General features: G+C 40.4%; 1 protein-coding gene across 1 annotated transcript in view; it reads left to right on the top strand.

The window, feature by feature from the left end:
* The window catches only part of PIP4K2A (phosphatidylinositol-5-phosphate 4-kinase, type II, alpha), a 51,378-nt gene extending 41,734 nt beyond the window's left edge, over positions 1-9,644 (top strand). Inside the window, exons 7-9 of the mRNA XM_010140074.1 lie at positions 4,193-4,433; positions 5,408-5,511; positions 7,335-9,644. Of these exons, the coding sequence (XP_010138376.1) occupies positions 4,193-4,433; positions 5,408-5,511; positions 7,335-7,415 (426 nt within the window). The 3' untranslated portion in view covers positions 7,416-9,644. The remainder of the gene's footprint in view (positions 1-4,192; positions 4,434-5,407; positions 5,512-7,334) is intronic.
* Positions 9,645-24,559: the final 14,915 nt, after the last annotated feature.

Below are 24,559 nucleotides of genomic sequence, written 5' to 3' on the forward strand. Positions count from 1 at the left end.
TCCTGCTGACTGGAAAAGGGAGAACATAACCCCTAGTTTTAAAAGGGAAAAAAGGAAGACCTGGGGAACTACAGGCCTGTCAGTCTCACCTCTGTGCCTAGCAAGATCATGGAGTAGATCCTCCTGGAAACTATGCTAGGGCACATGGAAATTAAAGAGGTGATTGGTGACAGCCAATAAGCCACTAAGGGCAAATCATGCATGAAAAATTTGGTGGCCTATGATGGAGTTTTAGCATCAGCGTATAAGAGAAGAGCAGCTGATGTTACCTACCTGGACTTCGGCAAAGAATTTGACACTGTCCCATGCAACATCCTTATCTCTAAAGTGGAGAGACACGGATTTGACAGATGAACCACTTGGATACAGAATTGTCGAGATGGACATCCTTAGACAGTTGCGGTCAACAGCTTGAGGTCCGAGTGGAGGCCAGTGATGAGTGGTGTTCCCTCAGGGGTCGGTGTTGGGACTGGCACTATTTAACGTCTTTGTTGGTGACGTGTACAGTGGCGGGTTTGCCTATAACGCCAATCTGTGTGGTGTGGCCAGTGTGCTGGAGGCCAACATGCCATCCAGAGGGACCTTGTCAGGCTTGAGAGGTGGGCCCGCGCAAACCTCGTGGAGTTCAACACGGCCAAGTGCGAGGTCCTGTGCTTGGGTTGGGGCAATACCAAGCACAAATACAGGCTGGGGAATGGGTGGATTGAGAGCAGCCCTGCAGACAAGGATTTGGGAGTGTTGAATGAAAAACTGAGTATGAGCCAACAACATGCACTCAGGGCCCAGAAAGCCAGCTGCATCAAAAGAAGCGTGGCCAGCAGATTGAGGAGGTGATTCTCCCCTTCTGCTCAACTTAGCATTGCATCCATCTTTGGGGTCTGCAGCATAAGAAAGACATGGACCTATTCGGGCAGATCCAGAAAAGGGCCACAAAGGTGATCAACAGGCTAGAGCACCTCCCCAGTGAGGACAGGCTGGGAGAGTTGGGGTTGTTCAGCCTGGAGAAGAGAAAGCTCTGGGGAGACCTTATAGTGGTCTTCCAGTTCTTAAAAGGGGCCTATAAGAAAGATGGGGAGGGATTCTTTATCAGGGAGACTATGATACAGTGAGGGGTAACGGTTTCAAACTGAAAGAGGGTAGATGTAGATGAGATATTTAGGACTAAATTCCTTACTGTGAGAGTGGTGAGACACTGGAAAAGGCTGCCCGAAGAGGTTGTGGATGCCCCATCCCTGGAAGCATTGAAGGCAGCATTGGATGGGGCTTTCAGCAACCTGGTCTAGTGGAAAACATCCCTGCCCATGGCAGCGGGGTTTGGAACTAGATGATCTTTAAGGTCCCTTCCAACATAAACCATTGTATGATGTGATATGATAATCCAGGTTTAAATCATCCTTAGTATTGCAACAGTAAGGTCCTTCAGTAATCTGTGTACAGCAGTTGGGCCTATTATCTTACCATGGTCATTCATATAAATTTGTAGTTGGCTGAATAGGGTCAGTACTTAATAGAAAAGTATTAGTATGTTAATTTAATGTAATATTTTATTCTAACAGATTAGTTCAGCAAATAAAATAAATACTGGGCTAACTAGTCCATGCAGCTTGACTTTAGTTTCCGTAATTGAAAATATTGTCACTAAACACAGTATTTTGCAGCCCTTATACTCAAACCCTAAAATTTGGAAGAGAATCTCTCTTGTTGGAAGAGACCTGATAGCAAACTGTGTCAATGATTTAGTAAGACTTTCAGCTATTCATATCAAAATGGCTCTGTGAATTGACTTGTATAGTTCTTCAGATCTATATCTCATTAGTTGCACCAAAAAAAAAATTGGTAACTTTAGAAATTACCCAATAGTCTGCTTCTGCGAAAATCTAATTTGACATCATATTAAAGATGTGAAATGAATGGTGATGGTAATTATGAAAACCTAAATATTTTGTGGAATATCAGTGTGCGTTTATTTTATATTTAAAATATCATGCTGGAAAACCACCCTACCGATGGCACAGCTCTCAAGATGTTTTTTTGGGTTGAAGTTTTGTGCTCTTTTAACATGTACTGCTGTTGCTGACTAATGCTTTTGCTGTAAGCAGGTTTCAAACAATGTCTTTAAGTACGTGCAAGAAATGTGGAAGTGGATTGTGTGCAATCTTCTACATCATTTACTGGATTGTGAATAAAATAGCAGATTCAGATCATGGCTTGAGAGGCTGTTTTTTATGGTTTTGAAATTTATACAGAGCATTGTTAAATATCCACGCAAAGCACTGGTGTGAGGTGATCTGGCACCTGATTTTAACAATGGAAAGCTGTTCTTTAACCTTGTTTTTACTTTATTGGTTCTTCTGCCCTTGTTAGATATCTGATACTATGCACTTTGTACCCAATGTGTAAGCGTTCCCATTTCAGTACCGTGAAAAAAAATGCACAACACTTTGCATGTGATTATCTTACCAACAGTATTTATAATTAAACATATTACGGAATAGTATTCTAACCTGTATGACTCTCTATCTGTTTTTGTTGGTTAAGTTTCTCTCATAACTGTGTCTTATGTCCCCTTCCTGTGTTCAGACAGACAAACATCCATTACTGCTGTTTTGATGTCCTCTTGTCTAATTTCCTGCCTCATCATTCCATTGAAAATGTCCTGAGAAAAGGCACATAAGAATATCTTTTCCATTTTAAATCAGATGATCTTTCCTTTCCACCTTTGTGCTGACCTCCCTAACTCTTCTTGCTGTCAGCAGCAGCACACTCTTTTCCCAAGAGCTGTTCTCTTCTTTTTCCCAAGAGTCTGTTCTCTTTCATGCTTTTTCCTATGATTATTGGTAGATTTTTCTCCTCTGTCTCTCTCTGTATTGATCAAGTACCTAGTGATATGCATGGAGTCCTTCCATTCTATCACCTTCTGGCCATCTTACCTGTTCTTCTTGTATATCATTGTACATCATCTCTTCAAACTTGCATATCTCTCTTAGTCTTGTGAAGAGTCTTTATTACATTTAAATTATTAGAAACCAAGTCCTGCTTCTTAAAAACCCTTCTCAATCTCATAATATTTATTCTAGCACTTGAATTTAGAGTCACTTTGTTATCTCTGATTGCTCTCTTGTCTCAGAATCAGGATTTTGGCAAACAGTAATTTCTCATTTCCTGGTATTTGGTATTTTATACTCATCTCTTCCATCACTATCACTATTCCAAAGTCTGGCTTAAATCCTTTCTTCTCTGGTCTGCTATAATTCCCTTTTTATAACCATTTAGAGTTTTTAAGAACTGAAACAATTTGTGTTTTCAGCCTCTTTCTCTTCATGCCATAAGCAAGGGCTCCGCAAGTTCAAAATCGCAGTATTGCTTTTAGGCAACAGCACAGCTCTGCTCTGCCTACCCCTCAGGCCCTTGAACTGTTCATCCCATCTTCCTGCTTTTATACTCTCCTTATTTCCACCCTGCTGTCTTAGCTTTCTGCCTTATCCTGCTCCCCTCCACAAAAATAACACTTTGTCTGTACATCAAGTGTATTCATCTTTCCGTTTTTAGAAAACTCCCATCCTCAGTCTTCATTCAAAAGCACGCTTTCATTAACATTCGTGTTTTCCTTACATGATTTAAATTGTGAGCCCGTCAATGCGAAGAGAATATAGCATCATTTCATATCTCGTGGTGTAAAACTTCACTGCTTTCCACTGCAAGGATATTTAAACACTTTTTCACAATTCTTTAATAAGATTTAAAAGGGAGTGAGGGGGTGGATTTAGCACCAGATCATAGCATGCCGCACACCTGATAGCACAGAGGCTGATCTGGACATTGAGCGGTGACAGGATAGCCCTAATTGAAACATGAGACAGTCATCAGTTCAAACAGGCAATGGTCTTCACCATAGGAAAAACTATTTTTCCCTGAGGATTTTGGGAGAGTGAGCTTCAGCTTTTTTTTATATTATAAGTTGTAAGTGACCTGTGTGCTGTTACTACATCTTAATAAATTCAAGTATCTCTCTGCTAGCTTTATCACTTAATCATTTCTTGTGCTCTCTCGTAGAAGTTCTGGTTTTCTCTGCTCATACCATCTTTGTGTAACTTCTCCTGTTCGTAAGTGGAGTGTACAAACATTGCTTATCAGTGATACTGGTATTTTACTTATTGATGGTATTGATAAATTGCTTATTATCACTTCCTAGTTCCTTGCTCAGTTAAAACTCATGGACTACAGCTTGCTGCTTGGAATTCATGATGTTGAAAGAGCTGAACAGGAAGAAGTAGAGTGTGAAGAGAATGATGAAGAGGAAGGTGAAAGTGATGGGACCCACCCCATTGGAACCCCCCCAGACAGTCCAGGAAACACACTGAACAGCTCACTGCCTTTGGCTCCGGGGGAATTTGACCCAGCTATCGATGTTTATGGAATAAAATCCCATGAAAGTAAGCAGTAATAAGTATTTTTGTGTTAAGATATTTTGATTATAACACCAGACTCCTAAAGCCCTGACAACCATGTAAAGGCAAAGTTAAACCGCAAAATATAAATTCAGTCAGCAGAAGAGGAAATGAGTTGCTCTTTGGTGCATCAGAAAGCAGAAGATACCTATAATGCTCAGCACTGTTATGAACATATCTCTTGAATATTGTGATGTGTGGAGATGCAGTCAAATAATTCATCTACTGCACAATCAGATCATATACTGACCTAACTATTCAGATACAGCAGTTTCATCCCTTTCAGGAAATCTAGTGTCTGTAATTGTTCTTTTCCTGGCAGCTAACACTGTTAAAAACAGTTTAGAAAGAATGAGAAAAGCAACATTCCAAGTTATATTTCACTTTTTTGGTTGCTTTTTAAAAATTAGTGTTCTCACACCCAGTTTCTGTGTTCCAACTAAGAAAATAATCATAAGCAGTGTGTAAGAAGCGTGAAACTGGGTTTGTTACCGTGTAAAATGAAGTACAACTAGTTACCTGTGGATGTTCAAGATGGGAAAGTTATCTTTTTTGTTTTTCTCCATAAGCATTTACATGGATAAATACATGCTTTTATTCATACAGAAAATACAGTCTTGCTTGTTGACACAGAAGCGTTGGCTTTCATGTGAAAGTCCATAGTTTTTCCACAAAGGAAGATGTAAGCCACGTTACTTTAAGTGACAGTAATTCCTGTATCTGTATGCTGGTGGTTTGTTTTACACTCATCTAGGGGGTTTTGCATTATATATGAGTGCAATTAAACTCTCAATTAAGGACAGCTTGAGCCTGTGGTCGCTACAGATCTGTGATTCTGACTGACATTAACCTGTTTTAGCTGCTGGTTGAGCCTTAGAAAGTCTCCTTTGTTAGAAGGCAGACTCATGATTCAGATGTCTCAAAAGTCGTTCTTACTGCCACGTGTTTTTAATTTGCAGATGCGCCTAGGAAGGAAGTATACTTTATGGCCATTATTGACATTCTTACTCATTATGATGCAAAAAAGAAAGCTGCCCATGCTGCAAAAACAGTAAAGCATGGGGTGAGTATCTGCTTGGGTCTTTTTCCTCTGATTCTGTTTATACTTCTATGTTTTTGTTGTTCAGTGCATTGATATAGCACAGCTCAGGAAATCAAGGGAAAGGGGAAATAGACCAGAATATTTTTTTTTCTAGCGTAATATGTAATAACAAAAGTACAGACCAACTGCTACACATTACATTCTGAGAGCAGAACTCCCTCTTCAGCTGTACATATAGCTTGCTTACCTAGTGTAATATGTAGTAACAAAAGTACAGACCAACTGCTACACGTTACATTCTGAGAGCAGAAGTCCCTCTTCAGCTGTACATATAGCTTGCTTACCCATAAAGAACTCTAGTGAGATGCATTTTTAGGACTTTGCCCTAAAATTGTGAGATGCACCTTGTTCTTGCAAACAAACCTGCTTCACCAGACAGTTGTTTTAGTATAAAGCACTGCGAAAGATGTTATGAATCTTCAGCTGCAGGGCCCTAGTGATGGTTTCATTGTTGAAAGTTCACTTTACAAGACTTCTTAACAAAAACAACAAAAAGGTGTTATTTGCAAAATTAAGCATAAAATGTACATACAGAGTACTCGGAGACTGCTCAGTGAAGGCTTGTATTTGACTGCCATGAATATGTCTTTATTTTGACTGAAACTGCTGCTTAGCAGCAAAGAACCATGGTGAGGCAGATCAGAATTACGACTTGCATCCACCATTATCACTCCTGTGGTGATTTAAGGGTCATATTTCATAAACTTTTTAAAAAGAGCACAGTCGTTCATGAGGCTGCTGTCTAAGCATCTAAAGGATCGGGCCATTGTGGAGGGTTTTAAGCAAAGGGCTCAGGGCTTTTTAGTTTACAATAGAGAGTGATGTGGAATGCTCAGCAGTTAGCCTGTAGAAGGTATTTTTTTGTCTCTCTAAAACAATGCTCTCATTACTCTCTCTGCTCTCGGAGTAGCTGGAAGTTGATGCAGACCGTATGCAGCCATTATTTGGCAATTCTTAATGAACTTTGAATGTAGCAGACTTTAAAAACTCACACTTCTGGCATAAATAAGGGATAGTAATATGTTGTGGATAACAACTATGATTATGTAAGCTGACTGTGATTAGAACTTACTATAGAACATTATTTTCTTTAGTTTACAATCATTTTGTTAATTTCGCTCTCTCCATCCTGAGCCACCTGACACTGAAGTTTATTCAATAATTGCATTCATGCAATTTTCCCTTTTTGTAAAACAGGAAAAATATAAATAAAAATGTGTCTGAGGCTCTGAAAACCTCAAATAAAAATACAAATGAAATTGTGACATCATTGAGGTAGCAATTATACAGCTTATTCAGTGAGTCCAAGTTTAAATGCATTCATGTTGAAAAAAATGTTGCTGGTTGTTACCATACATTTCAAACCAGGTTACTTAGCATTCGTACAGCAATATACATTACATGAGTGTGTCACACCAGCTCTGAGTGTGATAGTTTAGTCTTCTCTCTATGAAGGCACTGCAGCTCAACAGACCAGAATCTGTTGATGAATCAGTAGATAGCACGGTTACGTGTGCCGTAGAAACGATATAGGAGAGTGAAGGACAATGAAAGTAGAGAGAGGTGTGGGAAGTTACAGAGGTGAGTGCCAAGTATCACTGTGCTCCTGTGAAGCCTGAAAAGGTATTGGTAAGATTCTACTTGAGGGCCGTTACTGTTTGTGTTTCTAGTGTCTGGTTCTGAGACTGCACGTGAAATCGATGAAGTAACATTCTCAGTGACAAAGCATCAAATAAAACACTGGTTCTTCCTTCTTTCCTCTCCCCTGTCAATTCTCTGTATAGGCTGGTGCAGAAATTTCAACTGTTAATCCTGAACAGTATTCAAAGCGCTTCTTGGACTTTATTGCCAACATCTTGACGTAACCTATCATGTTACATAGGACAGACACAAGACTTGGGGACAGCAGCAGTGGCTACAAGCGTAGGGGAAAAAGGAACTCAGAGAAGCGCTCATCTTGCAGAAAGCAACCCGTTTGTTTACATCTGCTGGCAAAGATGACTGAAGTGGGGTGGAGTACTCGCTTTAACAGCTGCCTGATATTCCCAGCATAGTTCAAGCTATTTCTGACTCTTTTGTGTGTGCAAAAAAAACCCAATTAAAATAAATTAAATAAATAGAACAGCTAACTCAGAGTTTACTGTGACAGTAGTACTCTGATGCTACCAGCTGAAACGGGATAAATGAGCAGAGAGGTGTGGGGTGGGGGTGGGGAAGAGTAAATGCATGTTAAACCTACAATAATGATATCAAATTGTAAACTGTGGATCAGTTTATTTTTTGAACTAAAAAGATACATGACAGTATTCTTCATGATGATGACAACGATAATAATAAAAACCTTACTGCGAATGTTACGCTTATAACCTGCACACTGGCACTCCTTAAAAAAGCAGCTGCAACAGCCCTTGGTGCCGGATGCTTTTTCCATTTGGTTCCTAGCAGTTGGATTTTTTCCTTTTTTTCTTTTTCCTCCCCCTCCCATATTTGTCTTCTTTTCAGCACATTGCATCAGGAAGTTCCACCTCTCAGACATCTGAGAGTTGCTGTCTCTTATCTTACCAAGAGCTAACATAATTCATGCTATGTGTACATTTTTGCTACAGTAAACTTGCGTTGAGGGAAAACTTCGCTTATTTCACTTTGTTATCTGAAGTTTTCATTTGTTTTATATGCTCGCAATATAGGAACTAATAATGTTACGAGTGGAAAAAAAGCTTATCTGAAGAAGCGCATAGTTTTGGGCAATAGTAGCTCCATCTTTCACCCATCATGAAAGATGTGCACATTGATAGAAATTCCATTCCCTTGTAATTTACTGGGAATTTGAAGTTTAAATGCTTATGTTGTATTGTTGAAACAGCGGTATTTTATTATAAACTCTCCCTCAAAAAACGACCCCTGAGTTTTACTGTTTACATTATTAGGAAAGCAGGGATATTTCTGAATTTCAGAGCCGTGTACAATATATGACTTTTGAGTTTACATGTAAAGTTATTTTGCAGTACAAATGAAGTAATGTTTGTCATCTTCCAAGGTGTAACGTGCAGTAGCGTACTAAAGTGAATGTCTCGCTCTCCTCCGTGATAGACTTTTACAATAAAATGAGAAAGGAGATTTCAGAGGGATTTTTCCCAAGGTTGTCTTTTAGCATCAAAATGACCTGTCCTACCATTTACTCAAGTTTGATTGTATAGTACATTGCCTAAAACTGTGCTTATCATGTTTAACTTGTTTAAAATTTTTAAACAATGTTGTATTTCTTCTCTTCTTGTATTTTTCCCTGAAAGGCTCCATGCTTGAAAGAGACAAATTTACATATGCTTAAAAGTTTATCTACTTATACACTGTGCTAAAGCTGTGCCTTTGAAATTTCTTTATTGAAGTTGTTAGATTTTGTAGGCCATGTAAGAGAAGTCAAACCCTCTCCATCATCATTTATAACTCAAATCAGGAGTGCCAGCATGCCTTCTCCATAACTAATGTCAGTGCTGTTAAGCCGTGCAGCGTCTGCAGTGGTTTACTTCAGAGGAGCCTACACGTTAGCAAACCGTTACACTTTCTTCAGCGGCCAAAGGCAAGACTATCCCTGTTGCCATGTACTAATTTTTTTCTCCTATTCCTGACCTCTCCTGCAGGATTTTTTGTTACGTTTGACTTAGTGATGTCTTCAGCACTGTAATGTATGTGTATACTTTTGTATTGTATGTATTTAAATAGGTTGGTACTGTGGCTTGGTATTTCTTTTATCCCCTCCCTGTATTCCCCAGCTGTCTACGTTCTCAAGGAAGTTTCATATTCTGAAGCGTGCTGTGGCTTCTTCAAGTACGAGGCCACAGGGAGACCATGAAGTAAAAACAAGGTACACATACTTGGAATACATATTTAATTGCGGCCAACAAGTGTACATTTTTAGACAATTTTAGACATTTACAACAAAGCATTCTTTTTGTCTGCGTAGCAGTTTTGTCACTCATCTTGTTGATAAACCGTTTATTTGGACAGGGCACAGAAGACTCATTATTGTATATGTTAGTGCTTAGATTACACTCCAAACATGAGCAAGGCTTTATAAAATAAAGCACTTTGATGACTCACTAGGTAAATCCTTTGTTCTTGTGTTTCAACTATGGGTTTGATCACTTATGGATGAATTTTGGATGTTAAAATGAATGTGTAGCCTATATCACAAAGGAAAAAATAAGAAGAAACTTTCACTAGATTTTAACCTGCTTCTTCCATGCTGACTTTAAGTGGCTTGAAACATGTAGCCTTTGGGGTTTGGGGCTTAGGCTGTGCTCTGAAAGAAATACTGAGGTTTGTAACTGATGATTTTATGGACTAAATCCTAATATGACAAAAACAGGAAGCTTATCTACAATAGTTAGTTGATAGAAGGATTGGCAGAACTTTGCTAATGTGTAAGATTTTGCACTGAACACATTATTTAAAAAGCACTTGGGAATAAGCCCAAATAATTCATGAGGAGGAGGGAGGGCTCCCTCTTCTAGAATTTCAAGGCTTTGATTGTCAGGGCTTTCAGCCCATGAACAGCCTGTGCTGCACATCATGGGCAAATGGCAGAAAAGTGTCTTTTTGTCTTTATTCTGACTAGCTTCTAATTCTCATAATACATTTGCTGCTTTTCAGTTGCTTTCATTTTATTGCACAGATGTAGCAAGACAATATTTTCAGCAATATTTTTACCTGTAAAATACACGACGGAATTAATGATAAGGTAGGCATTCCCCACAGGGTTGATGGTTGAGGAGATATTCTATTAAAAGTCTTAGGGAGGGGAGAGATTCAGCTTCTCAGTTACTCACTTAGTGGTGTCTCTGGACTTATTCTAAGCCTGCACTTCACACAGCTGCTCCAGCTGCTCAGGGTTAGTGTGAACACGATGCTCAAGGAGCACTGCTGAGATTGCATGGTCACATTAGCCATGGTGGGCAGCAAGCTTCCTGGCTGGTTCTCTGTGCATGCCACCTGAACCGTCCCCCATGCCCTCTGAACAGGCTACCAAACTCTCGGCTGCGTTTATAATACAGATGCACATGGGTTGTTGGTAGATGATTTCTTAGTGCCAGCTCCCTCGCAACATAAAATGAAAGTTTCTAGCATGCAAATCCAGCACAATGTACCAGATCTACAAAACTGCTCTGGTTCTCCTGCTCCAACACACCATTCAACAGCTGAAGTGTTAGTCAGGCTTTCCCCTGTTTTTCCTAAGACTTCTAGACATGCTCAGATTTAACTTTCCAGTAAGTATACTACATTGAAGTCTCAAGCCAGCCCTGTCTTTTGAAGCAGTGGTTTAGTGGAGTTACTGCTGCAGTCCCCTACAGCACTACTCTCCAGCTGACACACTGGAATCTTCTTTATACAGCTACATAGCTAAGATTTACAAGGTCCTGTTGCAACCTGTGGACATCCTGCTCGTGCCAGTCTCTCAATGCAGGGGCCGTCCCCACGCCATCTAGCTGGTGATGTTTCCCTCCTGCATCAATAAAGGTGACTGCTGTTTCTTTGTGGTTTGCTGACTTCAGCAAGCAGCTGGAGGACCTTGTGTTTATAGAAGCCTGTGTATGACAATGCATAGGAAAAGAACGTCTTTTCTGATAAAATGTTTTCTCCCTCTCACCTGAAGAAAACCTGAAGGCAATGATGATATTCAAGTTGGGCAATCCACCTGGCTTGTTAATGCAAAAGCTGTAGCAAAAGAAATGTTTCAATTAAAAATTCTTGGAAACATTTTTCTATGTCAGCTACATAATCTAAATGTATAATCTGAATTTCCAGCTCCCTCCCTAGTGCTCACCTCTTATTTTCCAATTTATACTAGTTAGTATGTCCCTGCATTGAGTGGGCTTGATGCATTCTTACGGCCTCATGCCCCACCATATCCAGTGTCTGCTCTATATGTACAGTCCACTCAGTTTCTTTCAAACTCTCATATATATAATGGGGAAAAAAAATAGAGAGCAGTTATCTTAAAGGAGAAATCTTTTTCATCTCTTCTGTCCCGATTTTTCTATGGCAGGTGTCATTTCTGGGAATAAGCACATCCTTTACCACGCACTGGGGTAGCAAAGAGCAGAGGCTGCACAGACAGAGCAGTGTGCTCTCTTTAATCTAATCTGGACCATGATGCTGGTTTACTCCTGCATGAGACTGACCAGAGATCTACTTTCATACTACAACGAGGGAATATGAAAGAGTGATTGAGAAAGAGCTTGAGAGCAGCATCTTCAAAGGGCAAAGGCACTTTGTGAGATTAAAATCACTAACAATAGCCTTACTAAAACTGTTAGAAAACAGAGCTGGAAAGGACTTGAAGAGCTGGTTGTAGTCTGTCCCAGAGCAGTTCAGCTGTAGATAAACACTGCCAAAAATTGGCTTAACCTTTGCAGGAAGGGTAGTTCCATGACTTCCTTGTGCTATCCCTTCCCATACTTCTCTAGCTATATCGTTAGAAAGGGTTTTTTTCTAATACCTGACTCTACAGTGCTACAATTTAAGCCCTTTAATATTTGTTCTATTTACAGTGGACCCTGAGAACAGTTTATTCTCTTCCTCTTTCGCTTTCTTTTAATGTGATCGTGCCTCTGTGTACTGAACAATGTAAATATTAGCTTTTGCATATACTAAATTGAATATTTCCTTTCCTTATTTAACAGAATAATCAGAGTAACTTAAGCCAGACAGGATGACCTATTCCATTTTTTCTAATGCCTAATTAAAAAAAAAAAAATCTGTTAAAATGGTGCCTCTTGATTGCCAGTCACATATTATAAATGGATCTACAGCTGTCTATTTGGGGAATTTTCTAGCCATCCATTTACCATCTAAGAAAAAAAATAATTGTAATAATTGCTATTTGAAAAGAATGTGGTTTCAAAATGAGCACGCAGCGACTGCTTCGCTGTAGATGTGGCTATAACTGCTTTTCTCTTTTCCCAAAGTAAACAATATGATCTTAGCTTTCCTGATGATACTCCCTTTTCACAGCTTCTAGTCTTATCTCTGTCAGTGATATGACATAAAATAATGATTTGGTCATAAGATAAAAAAATACTTCTTTGCAACCTGGCATAAATTCATTCTTATGTAATGCTCTGAATATTTGCAGGTGTTTTAGTTATTGCCCATGCTTTGATTTTATGAAAGGCTCCTACTTTGTTCCCACTCAATCCGATTCATTCCCAGTGACTCATTTTATTTAGTGATGTATAACCTGTTGGAATCGATGGCATTCGTTTCTAATCCTAATTGTTTATTTTTTGCTAAACGAAGTTACTTTAAGCAGACCTCACATCATGTTGTGTTTAAGCAGGCTGCTCACAGTAAGTGCTTTATTCCTTTCTTGCTTATTCCACAACTTGAAACATACCCTTTCCAAACTAATTCACAGCCCAGAGTGCACTGCTGGTTTTTAATCACTGTAGTAGAAAATGGTCTCACCTACTTTCCTTGCATTGCCCTCCCTACAGTCAATCAGGTTTGGCTTTATGACTTTCGTATAGCGAAGATTTACAGTGGTAAGAAGTCAGTTGTACTATTTCTGAAGTCCACTCTATCAAGCGCGAGCCATTCCTGTGAACCATTATTCACTTTCTAACACATTCAACATGTCAAAAGAAATCCAGAGGCACTTGAAATATCTTCAAACTTACAAATAAGTTAGAAATTAAAATTTGATCTAAAGCCTAGGAAAGGCTTCATCTAAAAACAATAGTTATTGAACCAGGTTCTTCATGCATAACCTTTTCATCATCTTGCACAAATTAGTCCCTGTGAAGCTAAAAGGTGTTGCTGGTTTAACACTGCCAGCATAAACTCGTATTTCCTGTCTTTCTGACCATAGGTTGGATATATCATGGTAAAAGTGCTTATGTTGTTAGCCCATATTCCAGAATTTATTCAGGATGCTTATTGAAGTACCTTCAGCTTTGTACCAGCATAAGAAGTATGACTGTACCCGTACTAAAAGCTTTACAGCATGCCTGCGGCTGTAAAAGCAGGATCAAACTTCTCACTAGAAGGTTTACTGAGTATAGCTATTTGTGTATAATTAGTTAGCAAGATGTTTGGGCAGACTTCCCTCTGAACAGTATCCTCAGTCGCATTCATCTAACGCTCCCATCGTACTTAACAGTCAGCTCAAACTTCCCTTCAACTGTCAGATAAATTCCCACAGACCAGATGAGAGCAGAATAAATAAGGCTCCAGCTCACACACACAGTATGTGCTAGCTTTCCTACAGCGTGATTCGTACCGTACAGCTTCTCCATGCTAGGATAACTCTGTGTCCTAACCAAGGAAAAGGAAAGCAAGCGCATGCTGCCTGTGTTAGATTTTCTTCTCAACTCCAGAAAAGGCTTAAATATGTAATTTAAAATATAAACATGAATATTTCAACTTTGAATTGACTGAAGAGGTGGAGTAAGATGGTGGACTTCAGCTTGGATTGCTCTGAAACTTTCTAGGAGGAGTAAGACATGGCAGAAGCTTGGTGTACAGCTAGACACGAAAGCTTTAATGAAATGAAAACTATGGGACTAATACTTAGTAATTTTGCCCAAAGCCTTTTCAATACTGCTCATTTTTGACTGAGAAAGAAATACCACAAAATCAACTCAAAAAAATGTTATTGGAAAAAAAACCTTTGGAGAGCAAACCTCAGTCCTAACAATGCACATGGCAGTTTGCACCACTGAAGAACCTATTCCTTTGACAAGTGTCTTACCTGTAACGTGTCAATGCGCTCCTCCTACGAGTTCCAACACAGCAACACGTGGAAGAACCTGCCCCAGTGTTCTGCTGTCTTGCTCTGGTAAAGATGGAAGGAGTATCAGCAGATAAATAATTACATTTGCATTTATGAAAATAACTTGGAACAAGAGTCTCAAGAATTCTGAGCATGAAACTTTTTAACGCACCAAGTTATATCATGCAAATGAAGGAAGTATGGGGAGGTGAGCAGAGAGAAATGAAGGGTGACAGCTGTTAATGTTCTTGGATGAGACACCAGTGGATGTTGTTAAGGAGCTGAACGGTGACAATTCCCACTTTTGCAGCTATGGCACACCCCTTTATTCACACAACTCCTGATACGCAGTTATCCTGCAGAGGTCGCAGAAGACAGCTATCCTTTTCATCTCAGTCACATCAATTAGAAAAACATGCCAAAGTTCACTGAGATTGATTTTTTTTTTTTTTTTTTTTTTTTTTTTTTTTTTTTTTTTTTTTTTTTTTTCATTTTTATGGCAGTCAAGGGACAGATTCTTGACTCCAGAAGCTCACAGCCTGCTATCATGTCCTCAGGGCAAGGATGGGGGCTGCAAACAGAAAGAAATAGGCAGCAGTTCTGGAAACAGTGAAAAAACTAGAGATACCTTTAGTGCATGTGCCAAGGAAATGTTATTAAAGATGCCCCTGAAGGTCACAGTCATTCTGGAGAGAAACAAGGGAAAAGAAAAAGGATGGTAGTGGCCTGACTTGGTTTTAAGGCAGTAATTTCACCACCCACAAACAGCTGTTTGTAGGGTAGAAGCACCAATTATGCTGGTCCTAGGACAGCTACCAACTATTGTGCGTGGAACATCCACCTGCAGCAACATATTAGCTGTCAGTGCTTATCTCCTAACACGGTGACATTCCTTCTGCCCTCTTCCTTTCGGGGGGGCTTTAACTTTGTAAGTAGCGCCAGTCTTCTTCAGTGTTTTGTTAGGACTCCATCCTCAAATCCCCTCCTGTCCTCTTCTGGGCAGCTTTCCCTAGCTGCTTCTGAGATGCTTGTTATGCAATACGTGTGTTTCTACATACAAAATAACGTTCTGGAAACGTATAACACATTGCAGGGCTGCATGGGATCGAGGTATTTCTTTGTCACGTAAGTTGTAATGTTTAAAACCATCAATACACGTGTGCAGAAAAGTGAACATCTTTAGATCTATAAAGTTAAAAATGTATTTTCAAGCTTCCTTTTTCTGTCACTGGGCCTTTCTTTAAAACAGAGCCCCTGAATGAAAACACACTGCATCAGGTCCTCTGTGCCATTTTAGGATATCACCTCATCAAGAGAGGAATTTGCTTAAAAATAAAAATAGCCTCCAGGTTCCAGACTAGGCAGCAAAGTGATTCCAAATGAGATAAAAAAGAAAAAAAATTCTTCAGTAGATTTATTAAAACAGCAAAGCACGTGCACAGTGAGATGGCAGCGCACTGCTTTCCTGAGGAGAACCAGTCTGGGCTCATATCTGTTAGTTCCCCCCAAATGCTGTCTCTCCAGGAGCCCCACGTTCTCCATCACTGTCTCATACACAGCTTATGGGAAAAAAATGCAAAGCCATAATGAAAAAAAGACATTTTTTTTCTGGCCTATTCCTCTAATCTCTCTACAGGAGTTTAGTACCCCTCGATTTTCTCTTCAAGGAACAAGAAACCCAAGACAAAGCCTGAAGTCTCTTCAGCTGCCAAAAGGCACTGACCTCCAGTGATGTGCACTGAGCTGCCCTAGCCCAGGTGTCCCTAGACATGTCTCCTTTCCCAGCTACTTGTCATTTAGAAATGCAGTGGGTTTCAGAAGTTCTTGTCCGGATCAGCTGTGGTAGAATAACGGACAATGGCTTTAAGCTAAAAGAGAGTACGTTTAGATTAGAGGTAAGGAAGAAGTTCTTCACTGTGAGGGTGCTGAGACAGTGGAACAGGTTGCCCAGAGAAGTTGTGGATGCCCCATCCCTGGAAGTGTTCAAGGCCAGATTGGATGGGGCTTTGAGCAACCTGGTCTAGTGGAAGGCGTCCCTGCCCATGGCGGCAGCGGGATGTTTGGACTGGATGGTCTTCAAAGGTCTCTTCCAACCCAAACCAACCTGTGATTATAACTGTACATTCACACGCCATAAGTCACACACTGTCTGGGAGCTTCAGATTTGCCGTTAGTAGACTGCATGGCTGATTCACACTTTCACAGCAAGCCCAAAATACTCCAAGAGTGCCAAATCTATTGCGCATTTACAGTAAATCAAACACTCCCCAGAAGCTTCAGGCTCATTGCACATGCTATGCACAGCCAAAGCATAGCGATTTCTGTCTGGGAAATCCCCTGCAAACGGCATGGCAGCCTTCACTCGGCCGCTAAAATGAAACACGTTGTGGCAGCTGCATTGCTGATGGATGGTGTTGGGCCTGGGAGGCACAAGGAGACTAAGCCATATTCTGAAATGTAATATGAAGCAAACCCAGGAATAATTCCTCCCTCCACTTGCTTCTCTGGATGCTGTGCAGGAAGGTACATAAACTGAAATGACTTTTCACCAGAGGCTGCAGCTTGAATTCAAGCAGTAATCCTTCAGTTAGAGTCCCCCGACCTGAACCACACTTCTGTCAGCACTTCTAGCTGCCTTCCTGGAGGAAAGGGCTCTCACTGGCTGGCTTAGAACTATTGCGTTATATAGTTGTTTAATTACAGATGTTTCTTCTACTTGCTTACCAAGAATTACATTCTATCATTCTAAACGTTTATCTAAGGACTTTTATATAATCCTTGATCTTCTTAATACATTTCATTGTAACTAGAGGGAATGGCACATCGGCAGACAATCGAGGTTTTGTTCAGACTTGTGATTATCCACACAAGAAATTCAAGATACAAGATTAACCTTCAATTAATAAAATTACCTCTCAACTTTCCTTTCCTCTTCTGCAGTTACATAAAATCTGTTTCTGAAGGAGCACTCTTAAGGCTGTAATGGTAAAAGGAGGTGAAGCATCTTATAATTTAAAAGAAATATGTATAATTAAAGCAAAAAATTCCTTTGCACAACAGAGACTGCAATTCCTAACATCTGAAAAATGTAAATTCTCAATCATTAGGCAACAAAGTCTCAGCAATTGCTAAAAATTATATAGATATTCAACACCATGCCGCATTGCAAAAGCTTTGGTGCGGTGATCTATGAACCATGCTCTTCCCCACTTTGTTATAAAGCCCTTTATTTCAGGTGTTACATGCACTGATCGTATCTAAATTATTTTTGAAAGGGCATGTTTCAACATGGCTTATCACATGCAATAGTAAGTAGATTTTGAAACCGTCTGGCAATTACATTTCTTAAAGCCTTAGTTTTGCGAAAATAGACCAAAACTGGTTTAAAAGCTCAAGCATGATCAGGGATTATACTGCTTGTCCTGAAAGGAAATAATTTGCAAACTGTGTCATCTGAAGAAATGCCTTTCAGACTGCCATGGTGTTTCATTTTTTTCTCAAAATCTCTATTATTGGGAAAAAAATAGAATACAGAGACAGAAATATTTTCATTGACTCCCACAAGTCTTTCATTAGATACAAGAGGCAAAGAAAACAGGTAACACCTGGAAGTCTGATGGCAAGAGGAAGCTGGAATTATTTTTATCTATTTCCCCTCCACACCTCCACTACATTTCTTCAGCCCCACATTGAGTCATATGTCAACTTGGGAAGATCCTCTTTTTCTCCAAACTCCCTCTGACAATGCATTAATTCTCCAGTTCATTTCTGCAGCGTAGCATTTTTCTCTCATGTTTAACCTCCTTGGAGAAGGATTTCACCTTTTTGCCCAAAGTAATATGTTCACACACACACCCCCCTCATTTTTTAATTCATCGTTAAAATGGTATTCTGTGCTTCCGCCAGGTTGATCTCAAGCATGCACCACAGACATTACCTCATCTGCGCAGCATATGCAGCTCAGCGCATGCAATCTCCTTTATGTGACAGTCTCTTCAAGAAAATTGCAAATGATCATTTCCCTATTAGAAACATGAAAACGTTTTTCACATTATGAAGAGAATGATGGTACATAAAGGCACCATCAAAACTTGCATTATCTTTAAAAGACAATGAATGCAGGCTTAAAAAAAATCACACACGTTCTTGTTCACGTGGAGTCAACAATGGAGTCATTTGGGTTTATAACAACATTTTTTTAATATATATGCATGAAGTTTCTTTTTTCTTCTGTAAAATGTTAAAGGCTGTAAACTTGCCCCTCCTAGCTGGCAGATATTCCATCATACCTGAAGGGATAACGATTTAAAAAATACGCAACCTTTGCACACAGCAGTCGTTCAAACTTAGCTACTTGGTCCAATACTAGAACAGTCAAACCTGCACTGAAGAAATATTTTTAGTGCTTTCTGTTTTGGCACAAATTATTTATGACCCAGGATAGCTGGAAAATTATTTCTATATGCAGCTCGCTTTTCGTCTTTCTTTTCCTCATTTTTCCTCTAGATGCTGAAGCTCACCATAACCCCTATGTGCAGCCCTTTGCTCAGTTCAATTACTCGTGTCATTCCTGGCTATCCAAATTGCATGCATTTAACATGGGTCATTTTTAAGCATTTAAGGCTCAATCCTATTCATGTTGGTAAAAGTCTACTGGATTTCCAAAAAGAAGAGAGCAAGTCATTTAAAAATGAGCCTTGTCTGGCTTGCTTAAACCTGAAACTGTTATACTTCCCTCTATGTTATATTTTTTAAAGGAAGCTTCCTAAAGGGTACATTTTCTTTTCTGTCTTGGAGAAAGAAAAAACTTGATATGTTTCCTACATTCATGCATGATTTTGTTGTCTAGAAAACAGCCACATACTAAATAAAAACATGTCCAAACCCACATGTGTAATACTTCAAAATCTCCTGGTCTAACTAAACAGTTTACATTTAGAGCCCACATCTTCACTCACACCACAGTTGCATCTGGACCATTACGTTTAATAGCCCTCAGTGGACTTACGCCTCCCTGAACCCTTTAATACCTTTGGCCTCCACAAGTGTTGCCTGTATTCTCATGCTTTTCTCTCACTGCCATCCTGGGAGCCTGAATTGGCTGTATTGGCAGAAAACTCCAGGAGGTTTGAATAGTGTGTTTGGAGAATTAAAACAGTCAATACCCAGAGCAGAATAAAATATCCCTCTAACAGGAAAAAAAAGTGGAAGAAAGCACTACCTACCACCCAAAAAAAAAAAAAATTAAAAGGAATTTCTGCCTTTACAATTTACATTAAGAAGGTTTTCTGATCACTTTAAATGTAAACTGGGGAAAAAGACCGAAAAAAAATCCGTGCGCCTTCCTGTCTCACTGATTCTCCTGTTTCCTTCAAACTATTACAAGAAAACTCCAAAGACAACAAAGAACTGATCTCAAGGCTGATCTCCATCAAACACCTTCTGTTTTACTTCTTAGTTTCACTAGATATAGACAGTGTACAGCACCAAAGCTCAAGCTCAAAGGAAGAAATTTCTACATTAAACATAGGTAACTCCTCCTCTATTACTTATTAGGAGACACAAAACTACATCCCTGATAGTAAAAGATAAGTCAGTATTTCCAGGACTATGTATTGACAAAGTCAAAAGAAGAGTGTATAAGACAAAAAAGTTTATTTAAATAATAAAATGTGGCTCAGAAAGGGGACTGACTATGTATGTATGTAAGCCTTCGCATTCATTAAATCTCACGTTTTACCGAGGACAAAGAGAGGTTGAGGGAGAGCAAGTACAGGGCTGTGGAGATGTTAAGGAAACACCCCTTCCAACAAATACCGGGGAATTATGATAATGTTGAACTGCTTCATTTCCAGCATAAACCTGACCCCAACCTCTGTATTCCTCAGCCTGAGAGAACCTGAATAACGCAAGGATTTTCTGTCAGGCCTGCTCAGACACAGAGCAGGAACAGACACAGTCGGCAGGAACTAGCAAACAGACACAAGCACAACAGAAACATGCAGGTAACTGTAGCCAGGAGTTTTGTTAAGACACAAATTCTGCAGAGTATAAAATATTTATTATCGCCACAGGTGGTGTAACAGTTTGTTGTGCAGATGCTCACAAGTCTGTCTATTACACCTATAAAAGGAGCGGGTTTACCAGCTTTATCCCACCTCAGAGCAGTGACTGAAACACGATACCCTTAGGTAGCGAAGAGTCCCCAGACTCCCTGCTTTTTGTGTGATTGCCCTTTGCCAAACCCTTCTGAACACACACAACTGTTTCTGGACACCAGCATTGCCAGAAGGTTGAGAAGAACTGAAAGAGATCTAAACCTTGCAGCTGTGAATGTTGCAATTGGAGTTGGCATCAAAGCAATTCAGCTGTCTGTCCTTCCTCCAGAGCCTTGAACTCGCATGGTGAATAGTCCCATGCCCAGAGGAAAGTCAGGTGTGCTGGGGAATACTGAGGGGCACCTACTCAAAAGCAGAAAGGCCAGATCTGTTTGCAGAGACCCAGAAGCACTAAATCAACCAACAACCAGAGCTCCAGCCCAGACCCAAGTCTCCAGATGCTCTTCCTCTTTTCATTTCCTCTCTGCACCGCTCTTGAACATCTGTGTTTCCTTTTAAATACCATGCTACGATCCAAAAGCATTGTAAAATATGTTCATTTATACCAGGGTAGCATGCTAGTAGATAAACACAGGGGTTGCATGTAACTATACACAGAACGTACGGCAGAGCAAACATCCAGAAGGCAGCATCTCATGTTCCTGGTCCGTTCAGGCAGCATCTCCCAGCTCCTACATGTGCTCGCCTCTGGTGAAAGTTTGCCTCTGTTGTCGCTGTTTTCTGTTTTACCACCTTCAGCTGTAAGGCAGGCTGGAGAGCAACACGTCTGCTTAGGAAACGAGATTTTTAAAAGCTTGCTATTCAGTCATTTAGGTTTTTTTAAAATCCAGACTCCTCGCCTTTAAATTCATTTTCAGAGCCAACAGGTTTTCGGTTGTGTGTTTACATAGATCTGAGCCCTTAGAAGGCCGATTTGACCAGAAAGAAAGGCAACAAACAGGGACCATCTCAGCTATGTTACAGTTTTAAAACCCAAGCAGAGACACAAAAAGTCATGGAGAAACTTGCACAGAAGCCTGCTGTTCCTGCCTGTAGCAATATCTGCTCCTACTCCCACCTCATTAATTGCTAGTTTTCCTGATTATAGAAACAGCTTTTTCTGCTGCTTAAATGGATGGCGCCGAGCCATTTGCATATGCAAACTGACACACGAACAATGAACCAGTTGCACTGTGCCTTAGAGAGCAACACTGTAGACGATTTACGACACGTATATGGCAACAGGCAGGGAGGGGCATGCAGGGAAATGGACAGCACAGCTCGTGATGTCCTTTATATTGGTTTTTTGGTAAATAATCTTTCAGGCAGTTTCTTGAAATAAAATATTTAACACACAAGTGGATTACTGACACTGGATTTGGGAAAAGAATAGAAACAAAGATCTGTGCAACTCGGATTTGCCTCCAGATGCATGTCTGCTTATCAGATTTTAGTTATGACTTCTGATCACACGATCGCAGACTGTTCTGCCACAGGATCTCGATGTTGTTTAATGCAGAGAAAACAGCATTAATTTAATGAACAGCATTTGGTTTTCTTCCTGTTACTCAAGGTATAATCCAAGTTTTTATTTTTCACACTATTTAAACTCTGCTATCCAAAAGGAATCACTCATTTCCTTATGGACATTCATCACTGTATCAAAATGCTTCACTAATTTTTTATTATTTTCCTCTAGTGTAGATGAGAGACACCCTTAGTACTCCCATCTTACAGTCCATGAACAGAAGACAGATGAGGGGGAAAAATAAACAGTAATTTGAGATGCCAGGAGCCTGCTTTTTCAAAGCATTGGACATTATATAGGACTTCGTAGATTCGAAGTACAGCTCTCACCGTGTCAACCCCACCTTTGAGTGTCTAGCATTCCCACAGATGTTATTTCATGAACATGAAAACAGTGATTGCCTAAAGATCTGGCTTAAATAGTCTGACCATGAAAATGTAGAGTCCTGTAGCAATGGCAAGGATAGTCCAGGATATCATTTGGCTGCCTTCACCATTAAACAAACCTCAAATGAAGAAATTTTACTGATGACAAACCAAAACAACCCAGAAATTGTATCACATGGACCGATGCTGAACCACAGGACTCACCACTGATGCCAACATCCTTAGATGCACCACAAACACCTCTGCCACTTGAGGTTACAAAGCAGCTGGCAGCAGGAGTAGGTTGTTGCATTGGTGTGGGCCAGCACTGGAAGGGAACACATGCACAACTCACCGGAAAACTTCTCAGCTATTTGCTAATTGCAAAAGGGTGAAATTTAGGAACCTTAGATTCCATCCCTGCTTTGAGCAGGAGTGTGATTTAATGAACACAGACTTCCAGACTTTCTCCTCGAGCTTGCCCCCTTTCTGCCCCATCCTCCACAATGCATTTCAGGCCCACCCGCAGCCTTTCATCCCACCAGAAGCTTCTCACCCTAAACTCTGCTGGACAGCCCTGGTTCCTTGGGTAGTACCAGAAAATTCCAAACTGAGCCCCCACATTTTCAAACACAGAAAAATTACTCAGAAGGTATGGACCATTTGGCCTGACATCAGTAGACAGCTAAGTAGGAAGCAGAAGAGAGCTGCATCGGTACAGTATGGTTGGATCTCTCCCAGGCATCTGACTTGGAACCACCCAACAGGTGAAACTTCACATGAAGATAATACGGCATATATATAGATTAAAAGCCACCTTACTGAAGAATATAAAAAAGTAAGTTTCATGAGCAAATATATGAAAGGGTCTCTTTCCTGGGTGAACCCTCTGGGAGAGATTCTCAGTCTTTGTTCATCGATGGTCTACAGAAGGTCATAACATCTTGGTCAGCAGAGCTTGCACATGGCACTAGAAGTAAGGGCTGGAGAAAGTAGTGAAGGGAACGTGTTATTCTTTTGAGCTCTGCTAAATGGTCACAGCCCTACAGGATGTTTCAGAAAAGTCAGATAGAAATCAGAAATGCAGGTGATGCTGGAAGACAGAAGACTACTTTGAAAATCTGTTTCTCAGAGGGAAGCCAAAGATTCCGTTCAAATAAGCACCAGAACACAAGCTTGTGGCAAAAGGTGCAAATGGAAATATTGAGTGAAAGGAATTGATTTTGCTACAGTACTATTCACTCCCAAGACCACTACTATGTGCAGTCCTCATGTCCTCTTCTCCAAATCTCTCATCTTCCTTACAGACTCTTGTACAGAACTTAGAAAACAAGTTGTAAGAGTGCGAGCCAAGGAACAACTGCATGGCTAGGTTGGGCTGAATAGCCATTGTCCTTTCTGATCCTGGAACTGGTTTTAAACCCAGCTTTTTTACAGACACTGGCCAGGCCCATAAGTATTGCAGCTTCCCAGGAAGACAGCTGTTACTTTTGTCAAGTTTTGCATTTAAGTTTTCTGCCACTAAGTCACAAAGGAAGAACTTCCCCATGCACACAGATGTAATAATTTGGCTTGTGATTTTAGGAAAAGACACTGATGTCATTTTCAACTTTGTTTACTATGGAAACAAAGAGGTGTACAGGCACCATGCATCTCTGTATGTGTGTGACCCAATAATCATCCAGATCCCCCGGCCAGCTTTAACCAGGTTTGACAGAGGAGTGCAGATTGCCTTGAGCTACAAAGTTCCTACACGTTTTTGTAGGAACTGGAGTTCAGGTAAAAAAAGGGTGGCTTCGTAAACACCCCACACAAAAGAAAGTGGTAGTACAATCCCTCAAGATAACAGGCACTAAATTAGACACCACAGGAATATCCTCCTCACAGCAAAGCTTCACTCAGAGCTCAGAATCCATCACAAAACACAAATCTGTAGAAAGTGCTGGAAGGGGTGAAGGCAGGTTAACAGAATTACTTGGTTTGGTTCTCCTCAGAAGGAGCAGGGCTTGGCCCCAGCTGCAGAAAGGTGCTGACAGGCCAGAACTGAAGGGGAGGGAACGGAAACCATCCCTCGGGGCTCTCGCTGCCTGGCGCAGCTGCTGGGGCTCTTGCAGGGATGGAGCTGGCCAGGTCACGGCAAGGAGTTGCTGCCGAGTCAGAGGGCAGAGACCACGGGGAGGGTTCACCTTCCTCTACACACTGAGCTACACTTCATCTGCAGGAATTGCCAGCCCATATCTTCTCTGGT

The sequence above is a fragment of the Buceros rhinoceros genome, unplaced genomic scaffold, assembly GCF_000710305.1.
Source record: "Buceros rhinoceros silvestris isolate BGI_N320 unplaced genomic scaffold, ASM71030v1 scaffold2080, whole genome shotgun sequence".
NCBI classification, from domain to species: Eukaryota; Metazoa; Chordata; class Aves; order Bucerotiformes; family Bucerotidae; genus Buceros; species Buceros rhinoceros.